The sequence below is a fragment of the Maniola hyperantus genome, chromosome 5, assembly GCF_902806685.2.
Source record: "Maniola hyperantus chromosome 5, iAphHyp1.2, whole genome shotgun sequence".
Classification (NCBI taxonomy): domain Eukaryota; kingdom Metazoa; phylum Arthropoda; class Insecta; order Lepidoptera; family Nymphalidae; genus Maniola; species Maniola hyperantus.
In genome coordinates this window covers 9,819,037-9,840,369 of record NC_048540.1, presented here as the reverse complement: position 1 = coordinate 9,840,369, position 21,333 = coordinate 9,819,037, and the positions used below count along the sequence as shown (strand labels likewise).

The 21,333-nt window shown below is 36.6% G+C and overlaps 1 protein-coding gene across 8 annotated transcripts in view; it reads left to right on the top strand.

Moving 5' to 3' along the window:
• Positions 1–276: 276 nt before the first annotated feature.
• The window catches only part of cno (adherens junction formation factor afadin), an 82,191-nt gene continuing 61,134 nt past the window's right edge, over positions 277–21,333 (top strand). For 5 of the 8 annotated variants that reach the window (XM_069498507.1, XM_069498510.1, XM_069498508.1 and 2 more), the window contains exons 1-8: positions 278–675; positions 2,185–2,254; positions 14,713–14,843; positions 17,587–17,695; positions 18,801–18,991; positions 19,415–19,571; positions 20,083–20,208; positions 20,689–20,846. In XM_069498507.1, the coding sequence (XP_069354608.1) occupies positions 14,736–14,843; positions 17,587–17,695; positions 18,801–18,991; positions 19,415–19,571; positions 20,083–20,208; positions 20,689–20,846 (849 nt within the window). In that variant the 5' untranslated portion in view covers positions 278–675; positions 2,185–2,254; positions 14,713–14,735. Of the gene's footprint in view, positions 676–2,184; positions 2,255–14,712; positions 14,844–17,586; positions 17,696–18,800; positions 18,992–19,414; positions 19,572–20,082; positions 20,209–20,688; positions 20,847–21,333 lie in introns of all 8 variants that reach the window. The other 3 variants (XM_069498511.1, XM_069498506.1, XM_034968772.2) reach the window with 2 other exon arrangements.

Here is a 21,333-nt window from a genome sequence, read left to right as displayed (position 1 = left end):
GCAACTAAAGTTGCATGACTTGTTGTAAGTTGTATGTATTCTTGAAAAAAACCAGTTACACTATAAGGGACAAAAACTAGGTTAGCTGCGTCTCTGTTTATCACATCAGTAACTTCATCTGTGCTCTCTTTTTAGTGTGAATGAGAAAGCAAACGTTCCTGTATCTACTTTTATTACTCTATCTACGGGTGCTGTGCTCATTATACGACTAGTGCCAAAGAGTATATAATCACTATCACTACGTTTTACTAGTGCGCAGTGCGCCCCCTTTTATAATCGTCGTTTCAACTTTCAACTATTTTTATGTTTGTCGTTTACACACGTTTGTCAGCCAGTTCAGCAGTTGAAAGGTGGTTGAAAGTTATATTGTGGTTTTATATTTTGTGAATTGCTATGTAAAGGACATAGTGATGCTTTTGAGGTCTTGTGGTGGTAAACTGGTAAACCAAAGGCAATTAAGATTTTATTTGTGATGCCAAGAACGATGTTGTATACTTAAATGTTAACAGTGAAAGATAATAACTTATCGTGAAGTGATGAGGTGTTTCTTCTGTGCCGTCAAAAAGTTTACAAAGTTATTCAACTTTTGTTTTAGTTAGTGCTCTTGTTGAAAAATGCTAAAGTGCAAATATTGGCATATCGCTATTGAAAAGGATTGTTTTATTATTCACCAAGGTTAGTAACTTATTATTAACAATTCATTCCATACAGAGACTTATATTATAACTGGGCTGAAAGCCTAAAATATACATAGATAACAGTTTCGTTTTCTAGTTTAGTGATTAGCTTGTTTGACTGGTTGCCAAGGTCTTGGGTTCGGTTCCTGGGTCAGACCAAACACAGATATTGGGGTTTTCTGTCAAGAAATTCTCAGTACTAGACCAGAGTTAGGAAGTTGGCGGTGTTTCACCTCTTGTGAGCCTCAGAGAGCACTTTAATTTATCGGTCCTGCACCTAATCTGTCTGGTAGAGTTGAATTCGCCATCCCATTGAACTATGCGAGTAGGGGAATAGAACCTGTGATTGAGCACTAGATATCTCCTGTGCTGATGACTAATCTCTGTGGCTGATGACTAATGTCTGTGGAGATTGGCAACTGTGGCCAAAATTCAGTCATTACAGGTACCAAAGATAGAGTTCAAACTTTTGCTAATCTGTACTTTTATTAAAACTAAGTGGACGATTTCTGCACATAAAATATAACATATATATATTATATATTATATAGATTATAAAAAATTCCCTTAGTCCCATAAAACATTTGAATGCCAACTCCTCAATCCTGATGCTGCAGGGGACCTGACCACCACAACTGATGAGAAACTGTTGATTATAGATTGATATTGGAGGTATCAACCAAATAAAGACTATCCCGGCCCCCTGGGACGGGCTACTAGATTTTTAAAAACCTTAATCCACGTGGGGAAACCGCGAGCATCAGCTAGTATCAACTAAAATCATCCTAGATAACAACGTTCGGCGTACCATTCCCATCACTGCATAGGTGTGACTTCATTGTCTTGATTATGTGACTTTTGAGTCCAGCAATCACAACAAAGCATTCTCCCCTGTCCCCCGCCAACATTGACGATTTTGTTTTTATACGAAACCTTGTATATGCTCTTAAGGTTGTATTATCTGTGACTAATAAGTGAATAAGTATGTAGGGCATAATAAGATATTCCAATCTATTTAATAATTTCAGTGAAAAAATTAAAAACATTGTTTTGAGCTTTTTATCGACAATAATAAGTAACCCTGATTAAAATTTCCAAAATATATTAAATGTAAAAAAATTGTCCAGTTACTGTTTTATTTCAAGTATAGATTTAATTGTGTTTGATTGTAACCTGTAGAAATAAATAAAATAAAAAAATAAAACAGATAACATTATACTTATGATTTTAATCTTATATTGTAGCTTTACAACATATTATTGTATTTTATAAAACTGGTACATGCATTAGGCAATTTTTAACTGCAGTTTAAAATAGTGGTATGTACCCGTTTTATACAATACAATATTATACTTGCTGCATAAAAGTAAGGTTGATTATCAATTAACTATTCACAAGGTCACAATTGCAACAACATTGATGACTGGCCCTATTGCCATATTGTTGTGTTAATTTTGTCAGTTAAATGATACCATTATCATAATTTTCTATATTATACTTGTTACAGATAGCATGTTGTAGGTATAAACTACACTAGTTGCTGTTATTCCAACTTTCAAGAGTACATTTGCTATAACGTGAGTATCTTAACCTAGTGCTTGATTAACTTAAGTCGTTAACTTAAGTAAGTTTTAAGTAAATTACCACATTATAATTATCATTAACACATACACTATCTTTTCGAAACATGTAAGTGCAGTTGGAGTAAGAGAAACATGCTGATATATCATAGAAGCTGTGATAGCCTAGTATAGTCTTGTCCGACTTGTCCGAGTACTACAGTCGTATATTTTCTACATTTTGTACGATAAATCAAAAACTATCATGCATAAAAATAAATAAAAATCTGTTTTAGAATATACAGGTAAAACCCTTTCATATGATACCAAACTTGGTATACCTACCATTTGTGTACCATTGATGTACGAGTCCGACTGGAACTTGAAGGATTTTTTTACTTGTTGTTTACTTGCGTTCAAATAATCTAATAGAAATGAAAAATTGAGAATCTCTTTGTTACAGAGTCCGTAACTAATCTATACTAACTAATAAAACTAACTGGAAAATATCTGTACATTAAAATAAATATATTTTGAAAATTTTAATCGGGAAACATTATTATCGACATAGACCCCAAAACAATTTTTTTAGGAGCTTTTCTCTGTTTTTCTGTCTGTGCCCGCATTACGCGAAAACTTCTTGACGGATTTTAATTAAATTTGGTACAGTGGTAGCTGATAGTCTGGGTTAACATATAGAGTAGTTTTTATCCCGAAAAAATTAGGGATTCTTCAGGATACGGGAGTAAATTTTTATCGATTTTATTCCATAACTCTGTAATATGTGCCTAAATTTCTTAGTGCAATCCAATACGGGTTTCATTAGTATTCAGAAAATTTCACGAGGAATGTTTAAATAAGTAGGTAGATTCTAATAGGCATAACACATTTATACCCATTTGTCCATAACTACCCATGATATAAATGCGAAAGTGTGTTTGTTTGTTGGTTTTTCCTTCAATCACTCGCAACGGAACAACGGCTCGACGTGATTTTTTTGAGAGTAACAGGCTACTTTTTATCCTGGAAATTTTCCACAGGATTTTTAAAAGCCTAAATCCGTGCGGAAGATCTCGCGGGCATCAGCTAGTATTATTATAATAATCCTTGACGATTGTCGCAGTAGGTACGTAGTGTACGCGACAGGTTGAGATGGCAATCGGGGTAGGGACGCCGCGCACACCCGCACCCGGTGATTGTGTGCGGGGCGTTCCCCCGCCTCATACCCCGATTGCCATCTCGACCTGTTGCGAACTATTGGTACTTTGGTATATATATACCACCTATAATAAAACCAAAAGGACTTTTACTTACCTTTCGGTTTTGAAACACTTGATTTCATGAGTAAGAGACCTAAACGAGACACATGAATTTACAAATTACTTTTTTAAATTCATAATTGTGTCTCGTTCTTTATTAGGACACAAGACACGTTCAAATACCTTTACGGTTTATGCTGTAGGTAGGTACCTACCTAGTATGTTCGTACGTAAAAATATTCCTATAGTGAAGTTGGCAGTGGGTCAAAGCTGGTTGGATGTCCTGAATTTTTAAATAAGCTATTAAGCTCTCACTATCTCGGTTACTGTGCTCTTTTCTCTCGCTGATTGCGTCTTTTAATTTCTTACGAGTCACGATGTTTAACTGTGAGGGATCTTTTAATGTACCTACTTGTACACGAAAGGCTTGTGAGCAGCTCCGGGCGTAGCTTAGCTTTGCGAACTAACGTGTACATACTGTTTACTTTTTTTCTCCTATTTGTCTTACTATTTACACCATGGTATATATATTTTATTCTCATGAAGTCTTCACCAAAGGGTATACTAAATAAAAAAGGTCAAATAATTAAACTATCATGAATGATAATCGCGTTGAATTTTAATTTTTTTCAGATAGTTAAAGATAGTTTAGACTTCGTAAATGCTTCGTATGCTTAGAATAATAAATAATAATTGAAATTTCGTTAGATTGCGGCTCTTTCGGCGCTTGCTACAAATCTTCGGTTTCGGGCAAAACTGCGCCCCACTTTGATCAAAGCCAAAGATTTGGCCAAAGGTGGTTTTTTGGCCGAAGGTGGTCAAAGCTGGAAGCGAAAAGTTCGATGACATCTTAAGTAGTTATTATGTACGCTTTGGCAACTATGACGCCTTCAAATTGAAGTGTAAGGTGAGGTGTGGAGCGTCAGGTTTTAGGATACGGCGCCTACTGTAGGCACCAAGAATTTAACATTTATTCAAAGTATACATTTTAACTTAAAACATGAATTGGGTCAAAGAGTGAAAAGAAAATGAGGATCTGTTGGCTCAATCGGTGCCGCATCATCAGTGCCGACGGCTTCTAATTCAATTAGACTGCCAAGCGGAACGCGTCTGGCGTACCTACTTGGCAGCTGCCGGCTCCGTATACAGTGTTTACTTACTTAGAAGAAATTTTGTTAAGGTACCTACAAAGATAGTGAAACTACCAGATAGAAAATGTAGGTCGCGTCTCGCGACATGGGGTCATCGGCTTTGGGAAATGTGTAATGAATTACTTTTACGACTGTCACTAACAATTTAAATTAAGCAGTTATGAAAATTCTTATGAGCTATACCTACTATTGCGATTAAATTTCTTGTAAGTAGGTAATGCATTTAATAAACATATTCGGGTCCCGAGCAGAAGCCCTTTGAAAAACGACTTCGGACGGGTTCGAAATTAGTCTGGCATCTCCGACTAATCATGTGAGTGTAGCCGTTAAATATTATGTATATTTATAATGGATATCATTCAGGAAAGTTTAAACGCTAAGATATATGTATAAAGTAACATCCTCGCAAGTCATAAAAGTTTGGTAGTCATTTAAATTTTGACCTAAAGGTAATATAGAATAGAAGTATATACAATAGGAAGATAATAAGGAAAAGGCCCACTTTGTTGTCCCAACATTTTTACGTGACATCGTATCGCTCACATAACGTGTGGTCACTTGTTTACGTGGACTAATCTAATATGCAGCTATTGATTCCCGAGAATTCACATTCCGAGCGAACGGCCTCTACAATTTCTACATTCTGTATAGGTAAGGTTTACAAATATCTACAATAATTGGTATAAAGTTAGATCATCATCATCATCATCAGCCTGTGGACGTCCACTGTTGAACATAGGCCTTCACTAAAGAGCGCCACTACACCCGGTCCTCAGCCTTCCTCATCCAGCCACTTCCCGCCAGCCCCTATATCGTCGGTCCATCATGCTGGAGGGCGTCCCACACTATGCTTGTTAAACGCGGTCTAAACTCAAGGACTTTGCGGCTCCAACGGCCATCGCCTCTACGACCGGCATGATCTGCTCACTGCCACTTCAGCTTATAGTTTTGGCTATGTCAGTGACCTTGGTTCTCCTGCGGGTCTCCTCATTTCGGATTTTATTCCTCAGGGAAACTCCTAACATAGCCCTCTTCATAGCTCACTGAGCGACTTTGTGAACAAGGCCGTTTGTCAGTGTCCACGTTTCAGCACCATAGGTGAGGAGCGGAAGAAAAAGTTAGATGAACCAGAATATTTAAATTGTAGACTCGAAACATGTTAGGAAAAAAAATATTATCAAATTGTCTCCGGGCGAATTTGATTTACTTACTTATTATAACTAGCTTATGCTCGCGACTTGGTCCGCTCGGACTACACAAATTTCAAACCCCTATTTCACCCCCTTAGGGGTTGAATTTTCAAAAATCCTTTCTTAGCGGATGCCTACGTCATAATAGCTATCTGCATGTCAAATTTCAGCCCGATCCGTCCAGTAGTTTGAGTTGTGCGTTGATAGATCAGTCAGTCAGTCAAGCAGTCAGTCAGTCAGTCACCTTTTCCTTTTATATATATAGATTAATGTCCTAGTGAAGTTATAGGTAGGATATTAACCGGTCTCTAGTCTGCTCTAATTAACGATGTCTTCATTTAAAATAGTAAAAATATTCATTTCCAACAAGTAACCACATCCTAACAAAAGCTATAAGTATTGCCGAACAATGGTTTGTAACAGTAGGTGTATGTACTTACTACGAATAAATTCATTTTTGGCGCAACATTTGTATTGTTCGATTTTATCTAATAAATCCAACAGTTATGGATTCTTACGAAATTAGTAAAAACCTGCACCTCATACCTACAATCTATAATATTATACTAATCAAACTTATAATTAAGTAGGTAAACAATATGTACAGTTGTGGACATTTTTATTATTAGAATACTTATTCATTTTTATTTTATTTTGGATACAAATTAAGTAACATGATAATTTTTAATGTTTCATAGAAGGCACCTATATAGCGATTGGTCGAGATTGCAAAGGAACAACAAGCTAAAGAACTCTGTATGACACAAAGTGCATGCAGCATGTGGTATTGCACCGCCCATCCTGCATCTTTAGTAGGGGTTGGCGCGGGGCAAACTTTAATATTATTTTCTGATTGAAATGTTCCGCACTTTTGCAAAGTAAACGTAATTTATCCGTTCAAGCTATTCTCGTACCATCAAGAAATAGGCCACAGATAATCGGTTTGTTTGTGTATTTATTTATGGTTTTAAGGAAACATGCGTGAGAGAGGAAATGATTGCCTTTGCCTCGTTCACGGCACGCGGTGCCTGGCTCCGACCACCCCGTAAAGTGATGGTCGATATGCCAACGCAATTACTATCCAGGGTATTATGTTCCCTTAAAATGTCATGCCGAAATATAATAATCAGAAATGTTTTATTTGTGCACAACTTCCACTCGTAAACATGCTGTGTTTTATTCGTTTTGTTCACTAATACATTTTTGTTGGTGGTAGGTACCTATTCATATGTAACTTAAAATTAACGATTTTCGGATTTTTGCCTTTACTTGTGTTGTGAGGGCCTTTGCTCCTTGCCTTTCATGATTCTAGGTAAACGGGAACTAACGGGTTTATAAGTTTTGATTGATTTGCGAATATTAAAATATGCGATATAATGCCGTATATTTGATTGCGTTGACTTTAGAAGCTTGATATTTTTACTTGATACCTCCACATGTTCCTGAGAAAAAAGGTATTGTCAGGCGGAAAGGCAGATAGACTGACGGACAACAAAATGATCTCAGTTATAAGAGTTCCTTTTCACCTTTTGATTTTAAGGTTTCGTACGTACCTTAAAAACCAATCACATAAAGTTACTGCTGGTTCTTCTCAGTAGAAAGGGCATTCGAAAGACGTAGTAGATTCTCTGGTGGATTCATTCTAGTTAGAACTTATGAGTACACTTTATGCCACATACAGTAAAAATACATGTTACTATACTACAGAGTAGGTACAGACTGTATGCGTATGCCATTCTATTTGTTACAATTGCACGGACATTTTCAGGGCTCCGTAAGTCCGTACCTACACGAAGGGTGCCAACGGGACCCTATTGCTAAGTCTCCGCTGTCCGTCCGACCGTCCGTCCCTCCCTCTGTTTGTTAGCGGGCCTACCTATGGCAAAGATTGGCCATCTTACCTGCCTAACGCTGCCTAGCTAGACGTGGCGGTCGGTGTCCCGTAAATTGATATCAACCTGACGTAATTCAAGGAGGTCGTGCTTTTTATCATTCACTAGTTGATGCCTTACTAGCGTTGCAATGCGACTCGTGCATTACTTATTGTGCATTAATAGTTTGATAGAAATCTTCACGCAAGTGCAGACAACAACTGTACAAACGACGAGTGAACGCATAGGTAACGAACAGACAGATAGAGTCGTACAAATATTAACTTTAATATGAAAGTCTTCTTCCTGACCTTTTCCCACGTTAGGTGGGGTCCGGTCAGCACAACATCTCCTCTTTCACTCGCTTCTGTCACCCGTCACCGCAATCTTTACCCATTTTACGTATTTTTTTTAAAACACGCTAGCTACAATACAATGTATACAATGTAACATGTATTATTATACATCTATGCGCGCTCGCAACTTCCGCCGACAACAGACAGACATGACGACTGGCGAAGCTCTCTCTGCGGCGGAACGAAACCCGATTGCTAACTACTGCCTATTGCCCTACTCTCACTTTGCCAACTACTCTCTAAATCAGCTAAAGTTACATCTGTACCGAGCCAGTGAAGGAAATCAGTGATTTGGTTATAAATTATAGTAATTGTTTTAATATTAAGTAGGTACGGTATATTTAAAGTAGGTAAATCAGCATTTATATATGTAGGCACAAAGGCGATTTAAAGTAATTGTCACTACACATCGTTTGATATAAAAAGCAATTACCGATGATAAAAATTGCGTATATGTATTAGGTAGGTACTATTGCTATTTGTGATTCTAATCATAATGAATCAGTCGTTAAATAAATTTGATTCACGCGGTGTCTGTAGAGCGTGCCACAAAGGAAAGAACAAACATTGTAAGTATATGTAGACAATAGACATGAACACGTGACTACGTTTCAAAAAAGGGTAAAATACCCTATTATTTAACAATTTACAAAATATGAACCACAGTTAGCAAAATATTAAGTATACTACATTTACTGCATCTTCTAATGACCGTCTAGTTCCACCTGCAATGAGATATACATACGACATACTTACTCATACCTATACCACCTATATATACCTATACCATTCATACCATAACAAGACAGCGGAATTTTTACGTCCCCGTCTACGTCACACAAACACACACCCACACACACACAGACACACATACACTCACACATACACACACACATACATATGTTGTGAATCACCTACTAGGTATTTTTACTAGTTAATTGACTTTTATATTTTCATATTATTATATTATTGTAAAGCTTGTTTAAATTATCAAACGTACTGTTATAAATTTATATTTAATATCTATTTAAGTAATCTGTAAAAAATTGTAATCCTATTTGGCATTATTTTCAGTCTGTTATTATGTAAAATTATATTGTATATATCGCTGTTGATTGCAAAAAAAAATAAAAAAATAAAAAAATAAAAATGCAATTTCGAAAAGTTGATGTAAAACAATTTTATAATGAACGAGGTAGTTACTTAAGTGTTTTTAGGGTTCCGTACATCAAAAGGAAAAAAGAAACCCTTTTACAATCAGTTTGTCTGGGAAAAATCGGAAAACCGCGAATTGGTGGTTATATCCAATGACTTATAAAAGTCATTGGTTATAGCCCAAAAAAAAAATGTGTTCATGAACAACTAAAGTATTTTCAACTTTTAAAATAAGATTACTACACCAAGTGGGGTATCATAATATCATATGAAAGGACTTTGCCTGTAGAATCTAAAACAGATTTTTATTTATTTTTACGCATAATAGTTTTTAATTTATCGTGCAAAATGTCGAAAAACGAATACGACAGATATAATATTGCGAAACCCTCGGTGCGCGAGTCTGACTCGCACTTGGCCGGTTTTTTGATTTGTTAAATTTTTTATCTTCCTTTTATAATTTCTCGAGGAAACTATAATATTTTTTGCTTTCGATACTTAACTAAATAGTCTACATTACGTTAATATTGAAATCTCGAAAGATTCGGGTTTTAAGAGCAATAAGTAGATAGGTACCTTTTAGTTTGACGACGACTTGCGTGCCTTCTGTGTGAGTCATGAATCGTACCTTACTAACTTAGCTTGGTTCCTTTGCATTCCATTCGTATAGGCTATACAATGTAAATGCGCGATTTATCTATGAGTAACAACTTAATTTTTGTCGAAATAATATTCAAATCAAAAACCATAGTTGACCATAGGAACTTTATGTTAAGATAACTTATTGTCCTCGTATTAATGGAAAGTCAGTTTAACGAGACTTGTCGACTTCTAAAAACTTGTCGACCCTCTACAAGAGCACCAATACGAGAGCCGGTTTCACGTATTACACCTAATGTTAAGGCGCATCTCAGATAAGGCGTGGGTTGTCTTCGACGTCAAGAGCAGAATACACTGCGCTACATCAATTAGTATTGCGTGACATTCTATAACTGTACATTACATAACCTACATGGGATCTTCACACAGGGGCCTTGTTCTCATGCCCGTTTCGCACCGGTTACATCGTGCAATCATCGAGCGAATCGCAGACATCAAGTTTCACGATTCCCGTAACTTGAGTTAGATGAACACGAGATCATATGAATGGCGTACATAAATGTGTGTGTGGTGAATTGTCACAGAGGCATTGTGCATGCAGAAACCGCTAGAATGGTTAGATACTTATGAAACTATTTCAATGCTAAGAATGCAGAAACAAGGGCGGCTAAGGTTAGAGCATAATGTACAACTTCTAACTCGAATTCGATTTTATTATCTATTTAGCTTGATGGTGTAAGGGATACGGTAATTTTACGGTTTGTTTTTCCGTGAACTCACATTTAACAAACTAGGTAGATGAGGGATAATCATTTTCAAAATGGATGTCTCTCACAAGATGATCTAAAATCCAAAGCTCTTAAGTTTTTATCATATTATGTCAATGATGTGTCAAATGGTTTATTAGGGTCGGTGTAACCATTGATGTTGGAATCCCCCTCTTGTAACGTTGCGATAGGTCCACTTGTTCCGCCCCTATGCACTTGCCGCGGGGGTCGGTGCGCGGTATTTACTTTTTTGCACCCCCTTTATTATTGAACTCGATTTGTTCCCACGATGCACGTACAGGCAAGCCTAGCTAGACTACCATGCATAGAGAAGTGTAAACACTGTTCCCGAGTATAAGACAATGTGGGTGTTTAAACTTTAGTTTCATATTCTTCAGCTAGTTAAGTTAGGCTTTCAGAATTGGTATTTTAAAAGCAAGCTTTTTTTGCAATAATCATGTCAATAACTCTGTGAAGGTGCTTTTTAGGGTTTCGTACCTGAAGGGTGCCAACGGGACCCTATTACTAAGCCTCCGTTGTCCGTCCGTCCATCTGTCTGTCAGCGGGCTTTATTTCGTGAACCGTAATAGGCAGAGACCTGAAATTATTTTCGCAGAATGTGTATTTTATTGTAATAACTAGCTGACCCGGCGAACTTCGTACCGCCTAACAGTCGATTCAGATTTTTTATATTTTTTCGCTTCGTAAGAACAATCCTCGTACTTCAAGGAATTTTATAAAAAAAGAATTAGCGAAATCGGCTCAGCTGTTCTCGAGATTTTTGATCAGCAACACATTAAGCGATTCATTTTTATATATAGAGATATGTAATTGTAAAATAATAATGATTTCACAATGTAAAATACCTACGTATCCTATATGTAACATATATAAATTATAATTTAAATACTTTTACTAATATTGCGCAGGAATATTATACACATATAAGTAATATAAGAGTAGTTTTACAGTTTTATACCCACGATGAAGTTATAATAATATGTATGTATTATGAGCTAAAGTTGAATTGCACATTTGATGCAGTTGTACATACTTATTTAAACTAACTAGATATATTAATATGATGGTTTTGTACAATTGTCACGGGAAGGAGCAAGGTCGGCGTCCAAGCGTGAACTTCCGACACGATTTACAACTTGGTAGCTGGCTAATAAGTATTGTAACGGTGGATTATTATAAACAATGAATTATGATGTGTGTAAAGTGGACAAAACATTGGTTTGAATTAGTTTGTAGGTACATTGTCTGAATACCGAGATCGACAGGTTTAAAAGTGATATGTACTATCCTTTTCCGCAGGAACATTGTGAAGAGAATAGCACTATTTTTAAAACATGCCAATTAACTTAGGTTAATTTAGAGATCAAATACAAACGAAATAGAACAATTCTCTTTTTAAAACCGCAGAAAAAATAACTTACCTACATGCAAAACTCTGGCCTGAGACCCTGGGGCCATAGTCTTAGTGCTAAAAAACTTTTGCGCGACATTTCACCGCGGTTAATAGCCTCATCTGTTGACAGAAGCCTTTGAGGCCTGGCTGTCCAGCGCGGATATGCAGTCAGTATTATTGGAACTATTTCAACTTAGAGGCAATAAAATTATTAATATGATTTCGTAATTTGTACACTAATCAGGTAAGGCTTTGAAGTTTTTATGTAACATTTCCATATGCCACCTACCTTTTCTATATTTTCACTTTTCCATAACAAGTAATCATCATGAGGTAACATTACGTACAAAACCTTGGAAAATATATTTAGATCAAAATAATCCTATTTTGATCCAAATATATTTTTTAAGCTCAATTCCGTACTTTATAGTTTATTTAATCATTTGAGCACGTTTGCTTGCATGTAGACTGTAGTGAGTACGCCGAATTGCGGAAGCAGCTCTAACCATAACAACACCTCGACTGCTTTGATTACTGACCAACGCGAGCACACGGATAAAAGCGAAACAATCACGTTTCCAAGTATTAGAACTCTTCAACATTCATGGTTTGGTGTTTATGATGTATTGCTATTTGTATGGCAGTTGATTATAATAGGATTAAATTGTTATTAACTGGATTATAAGACATGAGCTATGAGTCCCATTCAAGTCATCATTATCATAAAAGGGCTTTGGCTCTTAGACTAATAAAGCAAATAAGATTAGATCGGATACACAAGAGGCTGTCAGAAGCCGCCTTCGCATTCCAATTTCTTCTCCCCAGCATGCCATGCTAAGTAAATTATTATATATACAGTACGCGGCCGAAAGTAATGTAAATCGACCTTTAGAAGGAGATAGCAGATTTATAGAGCGCTGTCCCAGTCGTTGGGACCGACAAAACATCATAAAGATGTGACTGAGACAAGGCCGATGTACATTACTTTCGGCCGCGTACTGTACTCGTAATTCAAACGGCTTTGCTTTCTCAGTAAATCTGATTTATGGATTTATCTAGTGTATAAATAAGCAAAGCTACTGAATGGAAATGGAAAATTAAGTTTAGTTTCGATCGAATGTTGGCCACATTTCACTAATATTATTATTTCAACAGTCACGCGATTTACGCACGTCGATGGTTAGCCGGTACTCTGCTTGTTACGGCGCGGCGGCGGCGGGCCATATGTTTACGTTATAAATACTAACACACGGGTGTCGATGCGCCTGCACATACCTAACGAATGCCAGGAACCGCCCACTGTAAAAAATTAATTTCCGCGATTTAATAACAAATTACTATAAATGACTGTACTTAATAAGTTACAAAGTATACTTTCATAACCTCCTAAATAAAATAATCAGTACCCTTATTATAAATGTGAAAGTGTGTTTGTTTGTTGGTTTGTCCTTCAATCACGTCGCAACGGTGCAACGGAATACCGTGATTTTTTGCATGGGTATAGATATAGAGAGTGACATAGTGTACTTTTTATCCTGGAAAATCAAAGAGTTTCCACGGAATTTAAAAAAACCTAATTCCACGCGGACGAAGTCGCGGGCACCAGCTAGTTGAATTATAAAGTAGTATCTCCACTAAATATTTATAAGGTAATGAGACAATCTTAAGCTAGGTGACTAATTAGTTAGGCTATAATATCTATAGGCTATTACAATACATCATCACTGCTAAAACGCTTTTCTCATCAGTTAGTACGCTAGGTACGCTGTTTACACATCAAGAGAAATTAGAAGAAAGTGAATAGTTAGCTTTCGGAACACACTCATTATAATTTCATGAGTTATAGACACTCCAATACTTATCACATTTTCTTTACATTTTTGATAGGATAAGATTCGAGTAGCATACCTACTTATATTTATTTAATTACGGCAATAACTTTAGAGTTTAATTAAATGCCGCCCAATCTTATCTTAAGAAGATAGATAAAAGTGATAACAAAAACTAAAAAATGTATGTAGTTAATATAATATAAGTATTTGTTATTTATTCAATTTTTAATTCATTATATTTATGTAAGTAATAATTGTAACAAATGGCGTCCTAGTCAAAATGTTGTATTTCGGTCAGAATTTAGTTTAATAGCTCTAAATAATAATTTTAAGTAGATAAATGAAATAGGTATAGTACATAAGTAATAACATATGAATTAAAACAAGGTGCGGTTGTCGTATTTATCTATATATAAAATATTCTGTTATCTGCTGCTATCTTGTGTAAATGTAGGCGAGCCAGAAAGATCGTTGAAATGAACAGCTTTGCTTAAAACACTACAAACGCAGAACTAGACTACAATATACAAATATATTAATATAACCAGATCATCGTACATCGACCTTTAGAAAGAGATAACGCATGGTTTTGTAGAGCATTGTCTCTGTAGTTGAGACCGTCAAAACGTCACATAGGTATGAGTGACAGAGACGACGCTCTACAAAGCCGAAATCTTATTCTAAAGGTCGATGTACATTATTTTCTGCCGCGTACTCTACATAATATAGTGAGTACCCAGGCCCAGCTTTGGCGAATTCTTCTTACAAAATCTCACAACAATTCTCAAAATACAAGAATGTCATTTTTTAACTATTTTTACTAATAATATTGGAACAGTTAAACATTGTTTGTGTTTATAAACCTATTGTAACTATTGCAGGTATTGCTTGATGCGGTGACAGGATGGATGCGGCGGACAAGCGGATGTTGGATCGCGAAGCGCTCCGCAACATGATCCAGCAATGGAACGCCAACCGCCTCGACTTGTTCGAACTCAGCGAACCCAACGAGGTAAGTGATACCTGCCATGCCGTCGTAAAAATCTTTCTACCTCCCAAACTCATTTTCATGCGCGATAATGCCTCCTAAGGATATAAACGTTAAATCTATGGCTCCTACGTAGAGTAAGTCATCTGCAAAATTCTATTAAAGTACATATTTTAACTAAGTAAATCGTAAACAACTCAACTTATACCAGTAGGTATACGTTATCTTCGAGTCCATTGTATTTTTAAGTTTTGTGACCTAGGCTGATATATAAGTATGATCTTATAAGTGATTTTAAGTGATCCATCAAACAGTCAAAATTGCTAAAAATTTTAGTTGACTCTAATTAGGAGCTATCAAAATGGTTTATGAATTTCGTGATATTGAAACAGTGCATAATATGACTCGCTTGAACGTCTTTTTTGAAAAATTTAAGCAAGCGATAACTTATTTTCTCTATCAAAGTAAGCTAAAGGTACACTTTGAGCTATGCGACCGCGACGCGCGACGGCGACACGCGTGATCGACTGATCTCTATGGCTGAGTATAACGTGTCATCTCACGGTCGCTCACCTCAAATGCTCCATACATTTCTACACAAAGCAGTGTACAAGTTTATCCGCCCATATCACTGTGTCGCGTGTCGCCGTCGCACGTGGCGATCATGTAGCTCAGCCTAACTTTGGAAAAAGTGGGTATGCTAGACAGAAGGTATCAATTTATGCTTTTAATACTATATCTTAGAAAGCTTTTAGTTTTTACATAAAGCATGCTGTAAAAAACTCATCAAATTGACTATAGCTGCCCCCGATTTATTCGTTGGTTCGACATGGTACTTGGTAACGGTAACTTGGTCTGTCTTTATTTCGTTTGAGCCATAGCGTGAGAATTTTGTATAATTTCACTTTCACTGTCACTTCCTTGAAAGTCGTGCAAAACTTTTGGTCGCGACATTCTCAGGAACTATAAAAGATATAATAATAATTCTTACATTCTTATTGTGTTGAGAAAGTAATCTAGATAAGTACGTCTAGATAAAATGACGAGCCATTGAAGGAAAATATCTAATGACCAACATGATATTCCTATCCAATAGGCTACTTGACTCATATCTAATTTCGTCCAATAAATGATTATTTATTATAGTATTTTGCTTAAGACAACGAAATATATCAATAACAATTATTAAAAAACGCAGGATGGATATATAAATCCAATTTAAAAAAATATAGTTTTTATTTTTATTTGAAACGCAGAAAACGCTGTCAGCCATAATGTGACGTCATTAAATATGTAAACAAAGAAATGTCATCCCTATGTCACGCGTGGACTAACGTAGTATCCATATATATAAAATTTAAAGTCCTGACTAACTTATATATCAACGCACAGCCTAAACATCTAACCAGCTTGTCCTAGATACATGAAATTTGGTGGGTGTGTTCTTTGTAGGTAAAGAGAAGGTATCCACTAGGAAAGGATTTTTTGAAATTCCACCCCTGAGTGGGTTAAACGGGGGTTTGAAATTTATGAAGTCCACGCGGGCGAAGTCACGAGCATAAGCTAGTTTTTATATATTTCTAAAAACTCATAGTAAACGTAAAAAATTATCGTTTTCTCTTTATAAATTGAATAAGTTATTAAGTAAGACTTACAACGAAGTGATCTTTGCAAAAATAAATTTGGGTTGCAGTCGTTAGTGATATAGGATCGTGTTACGTATATTTATTTCATTGGGCACTCTAATCCACAACTTTCCTGTGGTCTTTATCGATGCGTTTTTACATTCTCGGATGTTACAATAACGATAATTACTATATTTTCCATGTAAACTAGTATAGAAGTCATGTTTATTAAACTTTGGGAAGTTATGCTGTTGTTTACAAATGCATGACGTCAGAGCACAGATAATCTATCGGCCAAACATGGCCGACAGTGTTTTCACCTGTCTAAGAAAAATATATTTTTAAATTAAAGTTTTACGGTTTTTAGGGCGCAAAAAAATATAGTGTTAATTTTTTTGATCTAATAGGACAAATATCAACCATTTAAGACCTACTTAAAAAAAGTGTCAACTAGCCTATTGAATCCATACTAATATTATAAAATGCGAAAGTGTGTCTGTCTGTCTGCCTGCTAGCCTTTCACGGCCCATCCGTTCAACCAATTGTGACGAAATTTAGTACAGAGATAGCTTGCATCCCGGTGGACATAGGCTACTTTTTATCCCGTAAAATCAGAGTTCGTGATTTTTGAAAACCTAAATCCACGCGGACGAAGTCGCGGGCATCATCTAGTCATACTAATATTATAAATGCGAAAATGTGTCCGTCTGGCTGTCTGTCTGCTAGACTTTCACGGCCCATCCGTTCAACCGATTTTAATGAATTTGGTGTACTGAACAATTTACAATTTCGCTTAGTCAGGTTGTTATGTTTCTTAGAAATGTATCTGGATGAGAACTGTTCCGCTATTGCAACAAGAACGCTTTCGATGTTTACTTTGTTTCAAAGTTGTTCGTTATTTTAGGTTTCTGGAAACGGATCATGTGTTATGTCATTCCACGAACGCACTTTGAATTTATTGCGGCTGTAACATACACACTACATATAACACTTATAAAAATCCACTTATTATAATTTGTTTCCTGCCCACGTAATCATAAGTTACACTATACATTTGATGCGAGTGGTATTATTTCTAGTCCTTAAGTAGGTAGTTACTGTTGCTAATGTTCAATTGTACCAAACCATCACCTTTGTTACAGAATTTAGAATTTCATGGCGTCATGCGATTCTACTTTCAAGATTCGGGTCAGAAGATAGCTACCAAGTGCATCCGTGTTGCTTCTGACGCTACTGTTAGCGATGTTATAGGTAAGATAATCATGGTGATTCTTGACTAACTTATGAGGATACTGAATTAAGTTTATTTTAATATCATCCTATTTTTTTACTGATACGATTGTAGAAGAAATAGAGATTGTATTACCATTCATCAACGAATTCTGTATAGACTGGTAACGGACCGCTATGTTTTGTTGAAGCTGTTTGTAGGTGTCGTTTTCCCCAAAGGTGCGTAAACACCGCGGGTGTGTGTAATCTGTGCTGCTACACGTATGCATGTCACACAAACATTTGTCACTTTGTAAGATACGAATATAATATGAGCTTTGCCTGTCTAATTTTACAATATCCTTGATTACAAAATGATATCACAAAACGAGATACGCCGCATAGCTAAGCACTTTTTGGCACTAGCAATGCATTAAGTTATTAGTCCTACAGAAAAATATTCTTATGTTTTAAAAGCTCGCCTGCCTTTTCTACTTCTACAAAATAGTTTCTATTTTCACCAGTTGAGGTTGAACCACTTCCGAAAATCGTTGGTTTCCGGAAAATACTGTTTCGATCATATTTTCTGTTAAACCCCACTAATTATTATTATAAACTAGCTGACCCGGCGAACTTCGTACAGCCTAACAGTAGATTCTAACATTTTAAATTTTTTTCTCCGTAAGAACCATCCTCGTACTTCAAGGAATATTATATGAAATGAAATGAAATGAAATGAAATGAGATAATTTATTTGTGTGAATATGGAAATATAAAAAAAGAATTAGCGAAATCGCTTCTGCTGTTCTCGAGATTGCGATTGAGATTTGCGATCAGCAACACATTTAGCGATTCATTTGTATATATATAGAAAGATGTGAAAGTGTGGATGTTTGGATGTTTGGTACTCAATGACGCAAAAACGGCTGAACGGATTTGAATGAAATTTTGAATGGAGATAGATTATACCCTGGATTAACACATAGGCTACTTTTTATCCCGGAAAATCAAAGAGTTCCCGCGGGATTTTGAAAAATGTAAACTCACGCAAACGAAGTCGCGGGCATGTTGTGTGCTGCTCCGTTCGACTATAACATGCGATCAGTGTTAACTAGCAGCCTCCTTACGATTTTCTTTTTCTTTTCAGAAACGTTAATCGAAAAATTCCGTCCAGATATGCGCATGCTGTCCCTTGGCTCGTACTCGCTGTGGGAGACGCACGGGCCCGACGACGAGCGCCGCCTCGAGCCACACGAGAAGCCGCTGCTGGTGCAGCTCAACTGGCACGCGGACGACCGCGAAGGCCGCTTCCTGCTCAAGTGCCTTACTAACAATGAGGTCATTGTTTATCTATCTTGGCACAGATTTTTTGTTGTTGTTGTGTAATTAGAACGGGTGCAGGTCAATTATACTAATTAATTAGATAATATTATAAAAAAGGACAAAATACAATAAACACACAGATACCTACTAAATTAGACAGTTATAGATACTTAAAAAAAACCTATATTGAGACCTTGATTGAGACACATTCACACTGACTTCTCGCAAAACTCAAGTCCATTCATCCAAGCTCAAGTCACTCTCGTACAGTCAGACCAACAATTTGAAAATTAGAAGTTGTCAAATTGTCCCTGCTGAGAATCTCGGCACCTTCTACATATAAGATCACAGCGCTTACCACTGCGCCAGGTCGTCAAAACCGTCGTTTGTGAATACCTTTTAATTGGTTTTAAACTTAATTCTATATTTTCTTTGCAGGTTCCATTGTCAACGGTCAACGAAAAAGCGGACCAAAACTTTAAACGAAAATTGTCGAAACGAGAGAAAAAAGAGTTGAAAAAGAAGGAAAAGCTATCAAGATTAAAATCCGATACGAATGACGAGAACCGACCCGTTGCGGAAAAACTATATACAGGTACGCAAACAAGTCTCATATTTCGTATAAGGAATTAAACAACTTTTTGAAGTTGTATTGAGAAAATGATGACTTGAGATTTGAGCATGCAATGATTCCACGTGCAGGAACTCAGTATGTTGAATCGATATTGTCTTTTACATTGCAAACCCCTTTCTTTTGGCATATTTAGTAGAGGTTTTTAGGCACAGAGAAAACTCACGATGTGGTAAAAGTGGTTTTTTTTTTTTTTTTTGGTAATGGTAACCTTTATGGTTTTGTGATAGGATACCGAGGTAAAGGTTTTGTACGAAAATATAAATGTAAGTACATACGTAGCTTGCGACAGACGGCTACAGCACGTATTTTAATAGTTGACTTATGTATTTGTAAGAAATTGGTAAGCTTCTTTACGAATAATAACAAATACGAGATTAAAACTTATTGTGGAGTATATAATATTAAACACTGAAGAATTATAGGTGTATTAGAATAGACTGTTTTAAACATTCATTAACTTCTCTTGTTGCAGAATTACCGGAGACATCGTTCACTCGCAGTATCAGCAACCCCGAGGCGGTGATGCGGCGACGCAGGCAGCAGAAGCTCGAGCGTAAACTGCAGCAGTTTCGCTCTAAGGACGGCGGCCCGGACACAGGTGAATGTTGTTCTTTCTAGCATGTCTTTAGTAATAATAGGGCGTACGTACGTAAACGTACGACGCAACTTTTGTCTCGCTATTTTCTCATTCTCGTCGCCCGATGGGACGGCAATCTGATACGAACTGCGAGATTAAGGCGTTGAACTAATGAATTTACGGACTCGCGACGGCGGCTATTCAGAATTTCTTTTCTGAAAAACCCAATAACTTTTTATCATGACCCTGGACTTGAACCCAGTTTCAGAATAAGTTATATAATAAGATGGATTTTAGCAATAATAACTAGGAGCAACGTGCATATTAACTTAATTTCTGAGAAATAGATGGAAAGTAAATGGCCCAAGGTTGCAAAAGTCCCGCACCTTTCGACGCTTCTCGATTGACCCGGAGAGCTGTAGCTCTGCGGAGCTGCGGTGGCCTTAACATGTTGGACATTTTTCTCATTTTATTAAAGATAATTTTTTGTATCTTATGCAGGTGGAACGTTGAAAATATACGGGTCTTCGCTGTGCCCCGACGTTCCATACAAGACGCTCCTGCTGTCAGTAGGAGACACGGCAGCCGGCGTCGTGCGCGAGATGCTCGACAAGTACGGCCTGTCCAGGCACGACCCGCACCATTACTGTATCGTGCAGGTAAGCTAAATATACAGGGTTACAGGAAAATAGGACACAATCCCGTTAAGGGGTTATAGTACAGGACATTAGCTATCAGACGACCCCTAAAGTGCTTATGCGAAAGTGTATCGTTTTCGAGTTATTCATTTTTTTATTTTTTTCTTGGTAAAAGGGTGTTTGCCACTTTAAAAATTAATAAAAAAAAGGAACAATGTATTTCTGCAGATTTTTTATTATTTCTTGCTAGTACATATCCTTGTTAATAATACTAAGTAATTGAACTAAAAAATAAAAATTGTAAATAATAATAAGTCTCTACGTATTAGGGTTCACGAGAAACAGTCCACTGACAGACAAACGGACGGCCGGACAGACGGACGGACGGACGAACGAACATGAAATTTTCACAAAATGTGTATTTTTATGGCCGCTATAACAACAAATACTAAAAATTACCAAAATGGCCGCCATAAAAATTAAAAAAAATTAAAAAGTGTTATTTTTT